The 15,468-nt window shown below is 38.7% G+C and overlaps 1 protein-coding gene across 1 annotated transcript in view; it reads right to left on the bottom strand.

The window, feature by feature from the left end:
• The window catches only part of DSC1 (desmocollin 1), a 30,271-nt gene extending 15,350 nt beyond the window's left edge, over window positions 1-14,921 (bottom strand). Inside the window, 5 exon segments of the mRNA XM_060310119.1 lie at window positions 306-508; window positions 1,899-2,043; window positions 7,751-7,955; window positions 9,494-9,556; window positions 14,851-14,921. Coding sequence (XP_060166102.1) covers window positions 306-508; window positions 1,899-2,043; window positions 7,751-7,955; window positions 9,494-9,556; window positions 14,851-14,921 — 687 coding nt within the window.
• Window positions 14,922-15,468: the final 547 nt, after the last annotated feature.

Here is a 15,468-nt window from a genome sequence, read left to right as displayed (position 1 = left end):
CAGCACCTTTTCAAAGTATATTATATACAGATTTGTTAGTTCATGAACTGAGTAACTAGAAAGAATCCTAAAACAATAAATGGCTAGAGACTAAAATCTATCAAAATAACAAAAAAAGAAAGAAAGAAATCTAGGAAAAAGTCCAAAAATATTTTTAAAAGAAATTTAAAAAGAGAAGGGAAAAATAAGCAATATTATAATTAAAGGACAGTTTCTAAAAATTTTATAAGGAACGCAAAATTTATGCATATCACTTCTAAGAAAATACGTACTCTAACTTCTTTGGGAGTTCATGATCAGTTTACACATAGTTTAGTGACTGAGAAATTAATTAAGCAATTCATTACTTCTCTATCTAGTAAACATGTAGTTGTGGTGATGATGTCTGGATGTACGGAGAAATGCTTTGAATTGTCTGGAATTTGCTGTAAGATTTTATATTTCAGACAAGTATGTAGAGTATCAGGTTCATCGAGGTCTATGGCAGTCACTTTTCCCACTGAAGTTCCTGTTAAATAAATCCAATACTGTCAACAACTTAAAATAGCAATATAATTGAATTACAAACAAAAATAAAATCAAGGCATTGCTGTGGCATATTCTCCCAAAAAACCCACAAGTTGACTGATTTTACAGATAAGTGGAGAAGTATCTAAATGCTCTCCCACAACTCCAAGTTCCCCTAACCTGGAAACTTCAATTAGGTGGCTACTGTGGATAACATAATTTGTGTTCTGCATATGTGAGAACATCCACCCCACCGATGGTAACAGAGGTTCTCAAATTCTTCCTCTCAATCCAGTTCATGGGCCATTTTTTGATGGGACCTTCTCTGTATATCTTGTTTCTTTAATACCCCACTTGATAGTGTTAAAGGAAAAGCACAGCTTTGCATATGATAACAAAGGTTTTATGCTTTTATATTTTAATAAATGTGTTGAATTGTTAATACATATAAGACAAACATTATGCAACGGTCTGAATATCATTTGGACAAGCTTTATGGCTCAGAAATCAGATTATTGGCAATGTTACTTTAGCAAACCATTTACTGTGGGAAAATAATATTGAATATGCACACAAAATAATATTGAATATGCACATAGAAACTAAGAACATATCTTGCGATTTTTGAGAATGAACTAGACTTGCTATGCCCTTTGGTTTGATGAGGCCACAATCTTGGCTGGTGAGAGCATCAAACCAGTTTAAAATTTTTTCAGTTTGTTTGGGAAATAAGCTAAGTAAAGAAATGCAGGGCTTCCCTGGTGGCGCAGTGGTCGAGAGTCCGCCTGCTGATGCAGGGGACGCGGGTTCGTTCCCCGGTCCAGGAAGATCCTACATGACGCGGAGCGGCTGGGCCCGTGAGCCATGGCCGCTGAGCCTGCACGTCCGGAGCCTGTGCTCCGCAGCGGGAGAGGCCACAGCAGTAAGAGGCCCGCGTACCGCAAAAAAAAAAAAAAAAAAAAAAAAAAGAAATGCATACGTTGTTATAAGCCAGATCAGCATTTCCATACCATAATCTATTTCTGGGTCCTTGAAAATGTATTGCGACTTTATAAAGATTCAAATGCTCTATTGCTTTATAAATACATCTGGGACACATATGTACATGATCAAAATAGAAAATATAAACAGCCTTTGTCTGTCATTGTGGATTAATCTAACAAAGCTAGTAACTTTGTGTATCACTTAGCTGCTTTCTACATGTGCCTAGAAAATGAGCACAAAAAGGTTTGCCTTTGAAGAGCCTATGATCTCATAAGGCTACAAAGTTTTATGTAGAATATCCATGAAAGTCAAGCATTTAAAAATGTTTTGCGTAACTGTGCCTAAAACATTAATGAAGAATTCAACTGAAGCAAAATTCTCATGTTTTTCCTAAGATGTGAACTTACCGGTTTGGCAATTCTCAGGCACACTAAAGACAGTCACTTTGTCTTCAAAATATGAGGCATTACCGTTATCATCTTCAACTTTGAATAGTAAGGGGTGTGTGTACTCAGGTGCATAACCGTCCACAGTAGTTGCATAGGCGTAGATCTGAAAGGTAGACAAACACCATCAGCTAATTCTTGAATAACAAATTAGGCACAAAATTAAACCTAGCGGTTGGGGAAATATGTAATTTTTAAAAAATCATTGGCAAAGTCCTATGTAACTAAGAACTTATGCAACAGAGAGACAACACAGCAGCACAGACTATGCCTGCCCTATGGCTTCAATCCTTTCTCATTATTCTCTCACCAAGTACCATGCACTCCAGCTGAAGGAGGCTACTCTGTTCCCTGAATTAACTGCATGCAGTTCTGCTTGTTAGAATGCATGTAGACTTCCCCTAGTCATGCTAATAACAAGTATTTTTTTCTAAAGTTTATACAAAATATGATTCTAGTTATTTTTAGATTTATATACACATATAAATATCAACTATTTCTGGGTGACTTGATTGTGTTCTTTTCTCTACCTGTATTTTCTCATTTTTCTATCAGTAACATGTATTTCTTGTGTAGTAAAAATGCTAATAAAATCATATATATATATATATATATATATATATATATATATATATTCCAAACTCTATCTCAAAATGATATATCTTGGTCCCGAATGTGAGGATTTAATGCCCTTTTTCTTTAAATACCATCAAAATATTTCTGAAGTTTTCTGGTAAATGGTTGAGTTAAACAGATTTTCTTCACTGACAGGAACAACTAAACCTGCGCAAAGTGAAGTCTGTGTTAACTCAGTTCTTCACCACAACTAGCCTTCCTGATTTCCCTACCTTAACCATTTTCTAAAATGAACCAGGATTAAAGTCTCAGGTATCTAACTCCTCCCCCTCTTTAGCCTTATATTAGTCAGTTGCCAGGTTCTAGAGATTACAGCATTTCTGTGTCTCTGTCGTTCACTTCTCTTTTCTATTCTCAATGCCATTATCCTCATGTGACTCCAAATGTATCCTATCAACTTTCATATTGTATCCTACACACGTGTCCTACCAACTTTCCTACAGTTGTCCTAACTGACCTTCTCTAAACTATGTAGCCCTCAGGAGTCAGATTCATTTCCACAAAGCACAATTTTAATCATGATATTAGCTAATCAGACTTTTCAGTGATCTTCCTATCATCTACCAGAGTAACACAAAATCCTCACTGTTGTGTGGAAAGGAAACATTTCATCTTCACATGCTAACCTGGAGGGGAAGAAATTTCCACTCCAACCTCTAGGACAGAAGGTTTTGAAATAACCATTCATGTTCTCTCTGTTCCCTTTTTCACTTTTCCCCAAACAACCTCCAGCTGGGCTTTTTCAGTAATAAAACTTATACTTTGATTTCTGTCAGTCTGATCCCTGTATCTTAATAAATTCTGCACTCAGGGATACAGGAGTGTATTGTCACTACTTCACCACCACCACCATCACCACTACCACCACACTATTCAGCCTTCCTATCAATCTCTCCCTCTCCCCTCATATTTGATGTAATTTTTTCTTTCTTTAACTGCTGTCATTTTGAGAGTTTTGGCTAGAGAAAACTATGTCATTGTTTTATGTCCCTATTAGTTTCCAATTGTCCTCAGGGGTGAAGCCTGAGACTTCGGATAGCTGTGTGACTGAAGCACCTAACACAGGGCCTTACATTGGGTAATTCACCAATAAATAGCTTGTTGCATTCAATTCCATCCATCTTTTTTTTCTTAGGAAAATAAACCACCCCTTAAGTTTGCCCTCTGTAAAAACTGTTGTAAACATTCTATGGGACCACTTGTAATGAATTCTTCTACTTCATCACGTTGGTATTAAAACATCTCCCTATCTAACCTAAGTCCATCCTGCTGTAATTTACACTAATTTTTGCTAGTTTTTCTCTTCAATGGAAATGATCATCTACTTCTCGCTGTATAATCACTTGTAGTTTAAAATAGGTCCTGATGCTCAACTACAAATAAATATCATTATTCCACATTCCACTGATTTTCAGATGTAGTGATTTTGTTTCTGGTACTATTTCAGGTACTAGTTTGATTTTTTACTATTAATGTGCTGAGCATCTCCAAAAAAAATAAAAATTCAAATAATTATTGTAAAGATGATTTAAACTAGAAATGCAGCTGAACTTTAAACCACAGCCTGGATCCCTAGGAGAATCCACTAATATTCATATGATAAAGGAACTAATTATAAATATTTTCATAATTAGTCACTAAAGCAGCAGTTTCAGAAAGCTCAGTACAACTAATGGTTTTGCAGTCTAGTTCCCATTATTCTATATGAAAAGCAATAATAATATATTTAAATATTGTTACAATACCTATAAATAGAATACTATACTTTAGTAGAATTACTCATATTTTTAGCTAAGTTAGAAGAGTATTATTTAAATTTCTTGTGTCTACTATTGTGATATTTCCCCCTTGAATTCTTCTGTAGCTTGAAGAACCTCATCTCTTTTAGCCCTTTTGCCCTATAATTTGCCTTTATCTCTGTAATTGCTCTCATCTTTGGGAATGTGTAAACAGTTGTCAACAGAAGTTGGGGCTTGAATTTACCCTTGTAGAGAGGGGTATTGAGTGTAGACTGGGCAGAGGAAGGGAGAGAGCAGTGACACCAAAGCTGAGTGTGTACAGAAGGTAACTAGCAACATGAATTTAAAGACAATGGACAGACTTGTGTGTCTGGAAAAGAAATCATATGTTACAAGATAGTAAGGCTCTGGCTGGATAGGTAAGAAGGGACCAGATTGAACTGATTTTTCCCTATAAACTTATAAAAGGTACAGACTCTCCTCAAAATTCAAAGAGGAAGAGTGTTTGCAGCTGCTTTCTTTCATAAAATAACTTGGAATTACTGAAGAAAATTCACTTCTTATACAACTCTTCTTTAAAAAACTTGCAAAAGGGCCTTATATAAATCCCTAAAAGACTAGATGCATTGAATAGTTTAAAACAAATTCCTTCAACTGCAATAATGGTGTGACTCATCCAGAAAAATCTTTACCCGCCAAAATTAAACAATACAACATGTGGCAATAGAGCAAATGGGAGCACAGTAATGATATGTATTGAATTAGACCCTGTTCCCAATAATCAAGGAAATCTAATTATTTCGAACAACAATAATTTATTAACACTTAACATTCAAATAGGTTAGATAAAAGCAAAGAATTGGAAAATCCCATCAAAAGCCCCAGTCTTGAGGACAAAATTCTGGAATATGTGCATTATTTGATCTCTGCCATTGGAATATTTTTAGAGAGCTTTACTGTTTATATGGTGATTTTGCCAGCATTATGGCATTTAATGATCACAACAGCTCTGAGGTAGATAAGACAACAATTCGCAGCCCATAACACAAAGAAAACAGATTCTTGAAGTTGTGACTTGTCCAAGACTAAAAGCAAAAGTGGCAGATACTGAAGACCCACTAATTTCCAGAGAAATAAGCTTTCCAGTAAAAAACAGTAAATGAAACTGATCTGATAGAAAAGCAAAGACATACTATTTTGATTTTAACCTCTACGTTGACAGAGAAGGCTTCTATTCCACATTGTCTCAAGAGATTTTACAACTTGCACCATGTTTACATCTGGTTGTTATACTTTATGAATTTTGTTGATTTGCAGTTGGTGTTTCTTAATGTCAATTCAATCTTAAGCATGTTAATGGAAACTAGAGAAACACAAGTAATTCTGAAGGAAAATTACTCAAAAGGCCAACTTTGCGCAAAAATTCCAAACTATTTTATTCCTTTGTCCTTTAAAAGACGTCAAAAAATTGTGAAGTAACTTTTTAATTTTGTTTTATTTTATTTTATTTTAGGCCACACCGTATAGCTCTTGGGATCTTAGTTCCCTGACCATATATATCCCCTCAGCAGCGAAAGTGCAGTGTCCTAACCACTGGACCGCCAGGGAATTCCCAGTAGCTTATTTAAATTATAAACTATTCTCTTTCCCTTCCCTCTTGCAATGATCTTAATAAGAAGCCAAAAGAGACAGCAGATTGACCAGTGAGAAGCAGCTAAAGACCTCAAAAATCCATAAGCAGTATGTTATCAGCAGAATAAGAAATGAAGTGTACATCACAACGTACAGAGCAGGCAGCTTTCTATTTCTCCACAAGAATGCCTGCTAGTGTTAGAGCTTTTCTTCCTATGAAGAAGCTATAAAAGCAGCAGAGAACTTATATATTTACATGCGCGTGTATGTAAATATACATATTTATCAATTATTTATTTGGCTTTTTGATAAAAAGGTCAAAATGTTTCAAGTGAAGAAATATAGCATTGCTTATCATTCTAGATACTATGATTTTCACATACATAGTAACGTGAAGAAAATACGTAACGATTGTATATAACAATATCATGGATAATGCCCAAACAATTTCTGTTTTTCATAAGTTCTGTTTTTTATCAATAAGACACACACACACACACACACACACACATGCACACACACACACACGGAGTAAGAACCAGTTTCACCTATTTCCTGATTTAATCACTTGTCACTTAACCAACCAGAACTTTATAGGGTTTTGGTGAAAGATGCTATCTTGAGAAATGTTGACCCGCCTAAAAAGAGATAACCCACTTACAAATATTAAAGAATTGATTTTATTCCACATGAAGTGGGATGATGAAAATTTGTTAAAATACTAGCTACTGTGCAAAGCACTTGTATACCTATATAAAGACATACAGGGGGGCTTCCCTGGTGGCGCAGTGGTTGAGAGTCCACCTGCCAATGCAGGGGACACAGGTTCGTGCCCCCGGGAAGATCCCACATGCCGCGGAGCGGCTGGGCCCTTGAGCCATGGCCGCTGAGCCTGCGCGTCCGGAGCCTGTGCTCCGCAACGGGAGAGGCCACAACAGTGAGAGGCCCGCGTACCACAAAAAAAAAAAAAAAGAAGACACACAGGTCAGCGTGTGTTCCAGCATATTTTATTTTATGTGATATGGAGACTCTTTACAATTTGGACATAAAATAATATTTTGTAAGCCTTATTCTAAATGTATAACAAATGTAAAATACATGTAATATGTAAGCATATTCTAAATTTGATGAAGACTTCTTGTAATCAAAACAAATTTAGCTGGGAAACTCTCTTATAAATCGAATCCCTTATTAATAAATCATCTCATAAGACCAGATTCACTGTGCAGAGTTTGCTTAAAGTGAGATTTATGTGAATTCCAGTAACCTTCTCCCTTCCCACTCTCTGGTTACCACCACTCACTGCAAGAAGACGAGCTTAGAGTCAGAACATTCAAACCAATCCGGTGGACTGGCCCTACTGCATTCTCTGAAGAGAGGGACCTCATGGAATGTTCTATTAAGATGGGAATAAACTGTAGATGGTCTCATCTCCTCTTTAAAGAGAGACTCAAATCCATAGTTACTTGGGAGAAAGCCACGCAGGGTGGAGCACCACATCTCCAGCCAGAATCAATCTTCACTGACCCACCTTGCCTTGTTCTGCAGGTAGGTCGCTCTTATTGCCACACCTGAAAACATCTGATATTCTGACTTTGCTCCCTGGCTACTGCGTTGTTCATTTTTACACCAGTTGTAAATAGCCCTATTATTCCTTAAAACCGTCTAGTCTTTATGTATGTTAATTATAAGTGGAATAGACAAACAAGTGAGCATTCAAGAGCAGTAATTTTAGCACAGAAGGAAACAGATGAGATGAAGGGCTCTTGTGAGCAGATTATTGTGCTTAAGTCTTGCCTAATATACCTTCCTTCCTCCTGCTTCCAGTACAATTTCTATCTCCTTCTGTTCCTGTCTCTGAGTGTCTGAAAGCAAAATGGAAAAACTCTTCTTTTCAGAAGACAAAATGAGGTTATGTGCTGTGTAAGTGGAGCCGTCTTCTAGAATGCTGAAGTCAGGACCACTTGACTGAATTAGGCTCGCCGACCGGAGACGCTCCTTCAGATTCACCGCAGGGAAGAAATGTCACTGTAATTTGTAAAGTAAAACAAGAATAGAACAAGTTTTACAGGAATGACAACCTCCAGTTAGTGCATGAGAAGCAAAAAGGGGGAGGTTACGCTTGGAATGTGTGGAATAATTACTATTCTAAAACTTAGAGGCCATAAAGATTAAGTAATTAAACTGATGGAGTCACCGTTTCCACTGCTTTCATCATTTAAATATTTTTAATGTCACTGGATTTATTGTTTCCACTTTAACTCGTGTATATGTACAAATGTGTTGTTTTCTATTATGTGTAGTAAACTGTATGATGTCAGATTTTGAACTTGTTTGCGATAATCTGTGATAGTTAAAACTATCTTGCAAAAAATAAGAAAACTGGTCTATACTTAAGTAATATTTCTCAGTAATACTGCAAGTATTAATTCCATAAAAGCTTTTGGAGGCTTAATAAACCCCAAGCTTAATGATGCTTAGTGGTTGTATCAAAATATTTCCTTTACTGATTCATATTTAATATATTTACCATATTTACTATGTGTCTTTAGAGTATAGACTGTGTACCATTTAAGTGCTTTTAAAAGATATAAGGAGGGGCTTCCCTGGTGGCGTAGTGGTTGAGAGTCTGTCTGCCAATGCAGGGGACACGGGTTCGAGCCCTGGTCTGGGAAGATCCCACATGCCCAGTTGACATGTCAACTGGACCCGTGAGCCACAACTACTGAGTCTGCGCGTCTGGAGCCTGTGCTCCGCAACGAGAGGCCACGACAGTGAGAGGCCGCCACACCACGATGAAGAGTGGCCCCCGCTCGCCACAACTGGAGAAAGCCCTCGCACAGAAACGAAGACCCAACACAGCCAAAAATAATAATTAAAAAAAAAAAAAAGAAAAAAGATATAAGAGATTAATTCAAAACCTCAAAGCACTGGGCAAAGTATATAGAAGTATACCACTTCTGTATACAAGGTGTGTTTTTCTTGATGTAAACTTAAGGCTAATGAAAAACACTGATGAAAGGAATGTTACCCCTGGACTCAGAACAACCAACCCATGCCTCAGGTATGGCTGTGATAGTAAGACTACTTAAATTTTTATTTGACTTTCTGAAGCTATTCTATGAAATAGATCACATAAATTCTTGATGGTTACTTGGTCATTGTAATCAAACTGAAGCATAAATTTTATTTTGGGACATTTCAATTTTGACACATCTGTTTTATATGTAATCAATTAAAGAATGTTGGAAGCAGATCAGTCATAGGAAACTAAAACATGTTTCTGGTTTTGGTGCCTCTCTTTGTTTGTACTAAACTAAGATAATTTAGTCCTCTGATGCTTGCTAATTTTTCTGGCAAGAAAAGTGTACAGCTAACTTGGTACTTTGTTTCTAACCACTACCAAAAAACAAGTAGTTTATCTTTCATTTCATGTCGAATTTTAATGCAAGTAGCTACCATATGGCTTTTATCCCAAACTTTACAAGAGCAGCTGGAAGCTAAATGTAGTAGTTAAAACTATGAAATTCGTAACATGGTTTCTCACCTTTGCCTACAAGTGCTTCAGCCTGAAGATGAGAAGGAACTTGAAGAGAAATATTCTGACAGGCACTGCAAAATAATATTAAAAACTCAAAAGAAGGAAAAAAATCAGGAATTACATTTGATCACAAACTTTTGCATTACAGTTTTGTCTTATTGATAAAAGTATTGTCAATTCAGAAACAAATTAATCTTCCAATCCCTCAATATTTTTTATATTCATTTTAAAATGAAACAGCAAAGAAAGTGGCTTTAGGGACACAACAGTCATTTAGTATCAGTGAAAAAATTAAAATGAATAGAGTTCTTAGAACCAGAATTCTATTGCATCCTTTCAAGAAAATGTGTTACAAACCATTGACTCTATATAGAGTTTATCATCTCTAAGACCATTTGTAAATGTCATTCTGATTTCTTAGCATGAAGAAAGTACTTAACTCTGGAATACAATAATCACATATTTGTACACAAATCATCATTTTCACAGCCCCAAGCAATTTGACCTGTAGTTAAATCGAGAAAATATTCGAGGATATTTTTAACCGCCTGAAGACCAACGTCCATAAATATTCGCTGATCTCAAATTACTCCTTAGACTGTCTTTGCATAAACTTCAAAGTCTAAATGATATCATTCACAAAATTAGTCTAAAAAGAAATACATTTCAAAATTTAGAGAGTAGACTTCAACAGGGTAAAGATTTTTTTTTTTTTGCTGTACGCGGGCCTCTCACTGTTGTGACCTCTCCCGCTGCGGAGCACAGGCTCCGGACGCGCAGGCTCAGCGGCCATGGCTCACGGGCCCAGCCGCTCCGTGGTATGCGGGATCTTCCTGGACCAGGGCACGAACCCGTGTCCCATGCATCGGCAGGCGGACTCTCAACTACTGTGCCACCAGGGAAGCCCCAGGGTAAAGATTTTTAATTAAATTCAAGACACAAATATTGCTTTAAAAAGCTATATACCTAACTCAAGGAAAGAAGACAGAGACTATCTGAAAAATAAGAGAAAAGCTATCAGTTTAAAAGTGAATGTAAGTTCAAAACCTATTTTACTTATGTTTCTTGGCATTTTCTGTTTATTTGCTGCTTCTACTGTTTTTCCAAACGACAGTTTCATTATTATTTAAATATAAAACAGAGCTAGGACAGGGCTTCCTTGGTGGCGCAGTGGTCAAGAATACGCCTGCCAATGCAGGGGACACGGGTTCGAGCTCTGGTCCAGGAAGATCCCACATGCTGCGGAGCAACTAAGCTTGTGTGCCACAACTACTGAGCCTGTGCTCTAGAACCCCAGAGCCACAACTACTGAGCCCGTGTGCCACAACTACTGAAGCCCACGTGCCTAGAGCCTGTGTCCGCAACAAGAGAAGCCACCGCAATGAGAAGCTCGCGCACCGCAGCAAAGACTAGCCCCCACTCGCCACAACTAGGGAAAGCCCGCGTGCAGCAACGAAGACCCAATGCAGCCAAAAATAAATAAATAAAATAAATAAATTAAAAAAAGAAAAGATTAAGAAAAAAACTCGTCTTGACCAATACAGATACTAATTAAGATGCAATAAAAAAAATAGAGCTACAACAGATAGGTCAATTTTATAACCAATTTCTCTCTGAGGACATATTTCTAGAGTTATGGGACCCACTATTTGGGAAAAGGAAAGAAAACCATCAGCCATATTATGGATGTATATTTCTTTTCTAACTCAATCCAAGTTTATTGGCTATATGGTGTCAGCCTATTTAAACAGTCTGTAATTTTACAATAACTCAGGCAGATAATACTAAAAACTGGAATTTAAAAAGTTGCATTTGTATTCCACTTTAAATAACCACTTTTTAAAAAATGAGTCTTGGGCTTCCCTGGTGGCGCAGTGGTTGAGAGTCTGCCTGCCAATGCAGGGGACGCGGGTTCGTGCCCTGGTCCAGGAAGATCCCACATGCCGTGGAGCAGCTAGGCCCGTGAGCCATGGCCACTGAGCCTGTGCTCCGCAATGGGAGAGGCCACAACAGTGAGAGGCCCGCGTACCGCAAAAAAAAAAAAAAAAAAGAAAAGAAAAAATGAGTCTTATTTCTTGACTTATAATATTTTTATTCCTTTTTTAAAAAAAATGATTACTTGTTTTTATTATAAATTTATTTATTTTTGGCTGCATTGGGTCTTCGTTGCTGCACGCGGGCTTTCTCTAGTTGTGGCTAGCGGGGGCTACTCTTTGTTGCGGTGTGCAGGCTTCTCATTGCGGGGCTTCTCTCGTTGCAGAGCACGGGCTCTAGGCACGCAGGCTTCAGTAGTTGTGGCTTGTGGGCTCTAGAGCAGAGGCTCAGTAGTTGTGGTGCACGGGCTTGGTTGCTCCGCAGCACATGGGATCATCCTGGACCAGGGCTTGAACCCATGTCCCCTGCATTGGCAGGCGGATTCTTAACCACTGCGCCACCAGGGAAGTCCCAATGTTTTCATTCTTAATACCAGGGAATGAAGTACACAGTTACAAAGTTATTAAAAACCTAAGTGGAAGCCAAGTTTCTGTATTTTTTCAAGACTGTCACATTTTTCTTTATCATTTTTTTTCAAGTTAAACACCTTGAACTAAGAGCTCTGCCCTTCTTTTAGCTCTTCCTGGGTAAAATTAAGAAAGTCCTGGATATTTCACCTCTCCACCCAGAATCCTTTTCCTCTTCTAGCAGCTCAGTGGAACTAAGTATGTTAAATAAGTACAGCTTATTTACTAGTAGCAAAAGCAAACCTCAGAACTTCCTGGGTCAAATGGCTGAGGAGTGAATTCATTCCATCACTCCTTAGAAAAACACCACAGCAAGACTGAACAGGGGATTCCCTTGAAAAACTAACAGGTTGGCAGTGGAAACTTGAAGAGCAAACCAAACACCTGCCATCCCGGGTCACAAGTCTCTCAACTCTTCCTTGAATTTTTCTCAGATCTGTTTTTGTTCTCCCAGTCTGCCTTCTCAGCCTTCCACTACCACTCTACTCTCTTTCAAGCCCAGACTAAAGGAGGGAAATGCACAGTAACATGCTTGAACTCCCTAATCCTTTGCTTGTTACTCACCAGAAAAGAGAAAAGGAGCTGCTTAGAGAATATGCTCTCTGGGGCAGTGGAGGCCACAGCCATCAGAAGCAGTCCCAATGGTCACGGGTGGTGGCTGGATAACAGGGAAGCTTGGGATGCACAGCGTGGCTTCAGCAGATTCCTGACAGCTGGCACTTGTACAGGATATTCTGCTGCCACCTTGACGTGGATGAGCTTGATTTGGAGAAGAGTCAGGAGGCAAGTGGTAAAAATGACAGGAGGAGGAGCCCCAGAACAATTGCTTTCCTCCTATTCTCAGGTCTGTCCTCCTCCTTCAATTCAATTACCTCGGAATGGAAAGAGGTTTTCCTAGAAGTGGGGAGGGTGGGGTACCACTAGCTCTTCCTCACAGCTTTCAAAATTTCTACTGCCACTTGACACATAGGCAGAAGCAACAGGCAGCACCCTCAATCCTCAGCCTTCCTCCCTTCCCCCCATGTTAATGCTCTGAAGTCCTCCCTGGCTATTACCCACTCCCATGTCCTCCCCTCCTTCTTGGCCTTGTTAACCTGTCTTGGCCCTGGGTACAAACATAGATTGTGTGTGCACAAACTCCACTCAAAGAAGTGATGCCTCCTCAGCTGCCATTGGCAAATCAGGAATACACAGCCTGCAGTCACATCTATCAGAAGTTATCTCCCCATCTAAGCATTTTGGTGTAGTCTGTCACACCTAGCACTGCAGTTCTGCCCGAGGTCTGGCGCTCTGGTCCACAGCAGCAACTTCACAGATGTGTTGTGTCTACTCCTTATTATTGTCTGCATGCTGTGGTTTGATTCTCTAGATGTCACAGGAATTTCCTACAGTGCATATTGAAGTTATACAAGTAAGTGAATAAAGAAATATCTGGGGGCTTCCCTGATGGCGCAGTGGTTGAGAGTCTGCCTGCCGATGCAGGGGACACGGGTTCGTGCCCCGGTCCGGGAAGATCTCACATGCCGTGGAGCGGCTGGGCCCATGAGCTGCAAAAAAAAGAGGCCACGACAGTGAGAGGCCTGCGTACTGATAATTTTCTTATTGCAGTCCTTAAAATTTTTTAAATTCAGTTTACTTAAACTAAAAAAGGAAAAACCCAGTTCACCCATTTCTCCCACCATTTCCCATCCCCTGCTTCTTCTTTTAAACCACCAATCTATTCTCTGTATCTTTGAGCTTGGCTTTTTATTTATTTATTTTTTCTTAGATTCCACTTGTGAGTGAGATCATGGGTATTTCAGCTATTTTTATAGCTGAATAATATTCCATTGCATATATATACCATAGTTTCTTCAGCTATTCGTTCACTGATGGGCACTTAGGTTGATTCCATATCTTGGTTATTGTAAATAATGCTGCAATGGACACAGAGGTGCATATATCTTTTCAAATTAGTGTTTTCATTTTCCTTGGATAAATACCCATAAGTGGAATGGCTGGATATGGTAGTTCTATTTTTACTTTTTTGAGGAAGCTCCATACGGTTTTCCATAGTGGTTGTACCAATTTACATTCCCACCAACAGTGCACAAGTGTTCCTTTTCTCCACATCCTCACCAACATTTGTTATTTCTTGTCTTTTTGATGGTAGCCACTCTAACAGGTGTGAGGTGATATCTCATTGTGGTTTTGATTTGCATTTCCCTGTTGATTAGTGATATTGAGCATCTTTTCATGTACCTACTGACCATCTGCACATCTTCTTTGGAGAAATGTCTATTCAGATCTTCTGTCCATTTTTAAATTGGATTGTTTGCTTTTCTGCTATTGAGTTGTATGAATTCTTTATATGTTTTGGATATTAGCCCCTTATCAGGTATATGACTTGCAACTGTTTTCTCCCATTCAGTAGTCTGCCTTTTCATTTTGTTGATAGTTTCCTTTGCTACGCAGAAGCTTTTTAATTTATATAGTCCCGCTTGCTTGTATTTGCTTTTGTTGTTTTTGCTTTTGGATTAGATTCAAAAAATCAGGGCTAAGATTTATTTCAAGGAGCTTACCACCTAAGTTTTCTTTTAGGGCTTTATGGTTTCAAGTCTTATGTTTAAGTCTTACTCATTTTGAGTTTTTGTGTATGAAGACTGTGGTCCTGTCTCATTTTTTTGTATTTGGCTCTCCAGTTTTTCTAGCACCATTTATTGAAGAAACTCTCCTTTCCCCATCTTTGGCTCCTTTGTCATAAATTAACTGACCATATATGTGTAGGTTTATTTCTGGGCTGTTTATTCTGTTCCATTGATCTATGTGTCTGTTTTTATGCCGGTACCAGAATTTTTTTAAAAAAAAATGATATTAGGAGGTACTTCTCATAGACTGCATCCTGGTCAGGGCCCTCCTTGTCCTCATTGAGGAGGTAGTGCCCCTTGGCCGACATTTTCCACCCTTGGCACACCCTCCCAGCAGTCCACTAAGGAAACCCCAAGGCCTGGGGAGCTTCTGTCTGCCCCTGTGCACCCGGGCCTCTGGCCTCTCCAAGCCTGGCAGGAGGGGCTGAGGATGCACCCTCTCAGCCTGTAGCTCCACAGGCACACAGGCCTGCACTGCTCCAGCTGCCAGGCCTTACTCATTGCATCACTGGACTCTTCCTTTGCATCCTTTGCATCCAGGCTCAGCTGACCAGACATGTGGGTCCTCAGCTCTGCTTCTGCTGCTCCACTCTGCTTCTGCTCCTGCAACCATCACCCGAGTGCAATACCATGCTATTTTAATTACTCTAGCTTTGTAATAGAGTTTGAAAGCAGAAACCATGATGCTTCCAGCTTTGTTCTTTCTCAAGACTGCTTTGGCTATTCTGGGACTTTTGTGGTTCCATACAAATTTTAGGATTGTTTGTTCTATTTCTGTGAAAAATACTATTGAAATATAAATATTAATTCTTTTCTTACTGCATTCTTTTTATTACTCATGAGGAGATTTTTTTC

Source organism: Globicephala melas, chromosome 13 (genome assembly GCF_963455315.2).
Source record: "Globicephala melas chromosome 13, mGloMel1.2, whole genome shotgun sequence".
Classification (NCBI taxonomy): Eukaryota; Metazoa; Chordata; class Mammalia; order Artiodactyla; family Delphinidae; genus Globicephala; species Globicephala melas.
The sequence above is the reverse complement of the archived record's forward strand: the minus strand, read 5'-3'. Positions and strand labels throughout refer to the sequence as shown.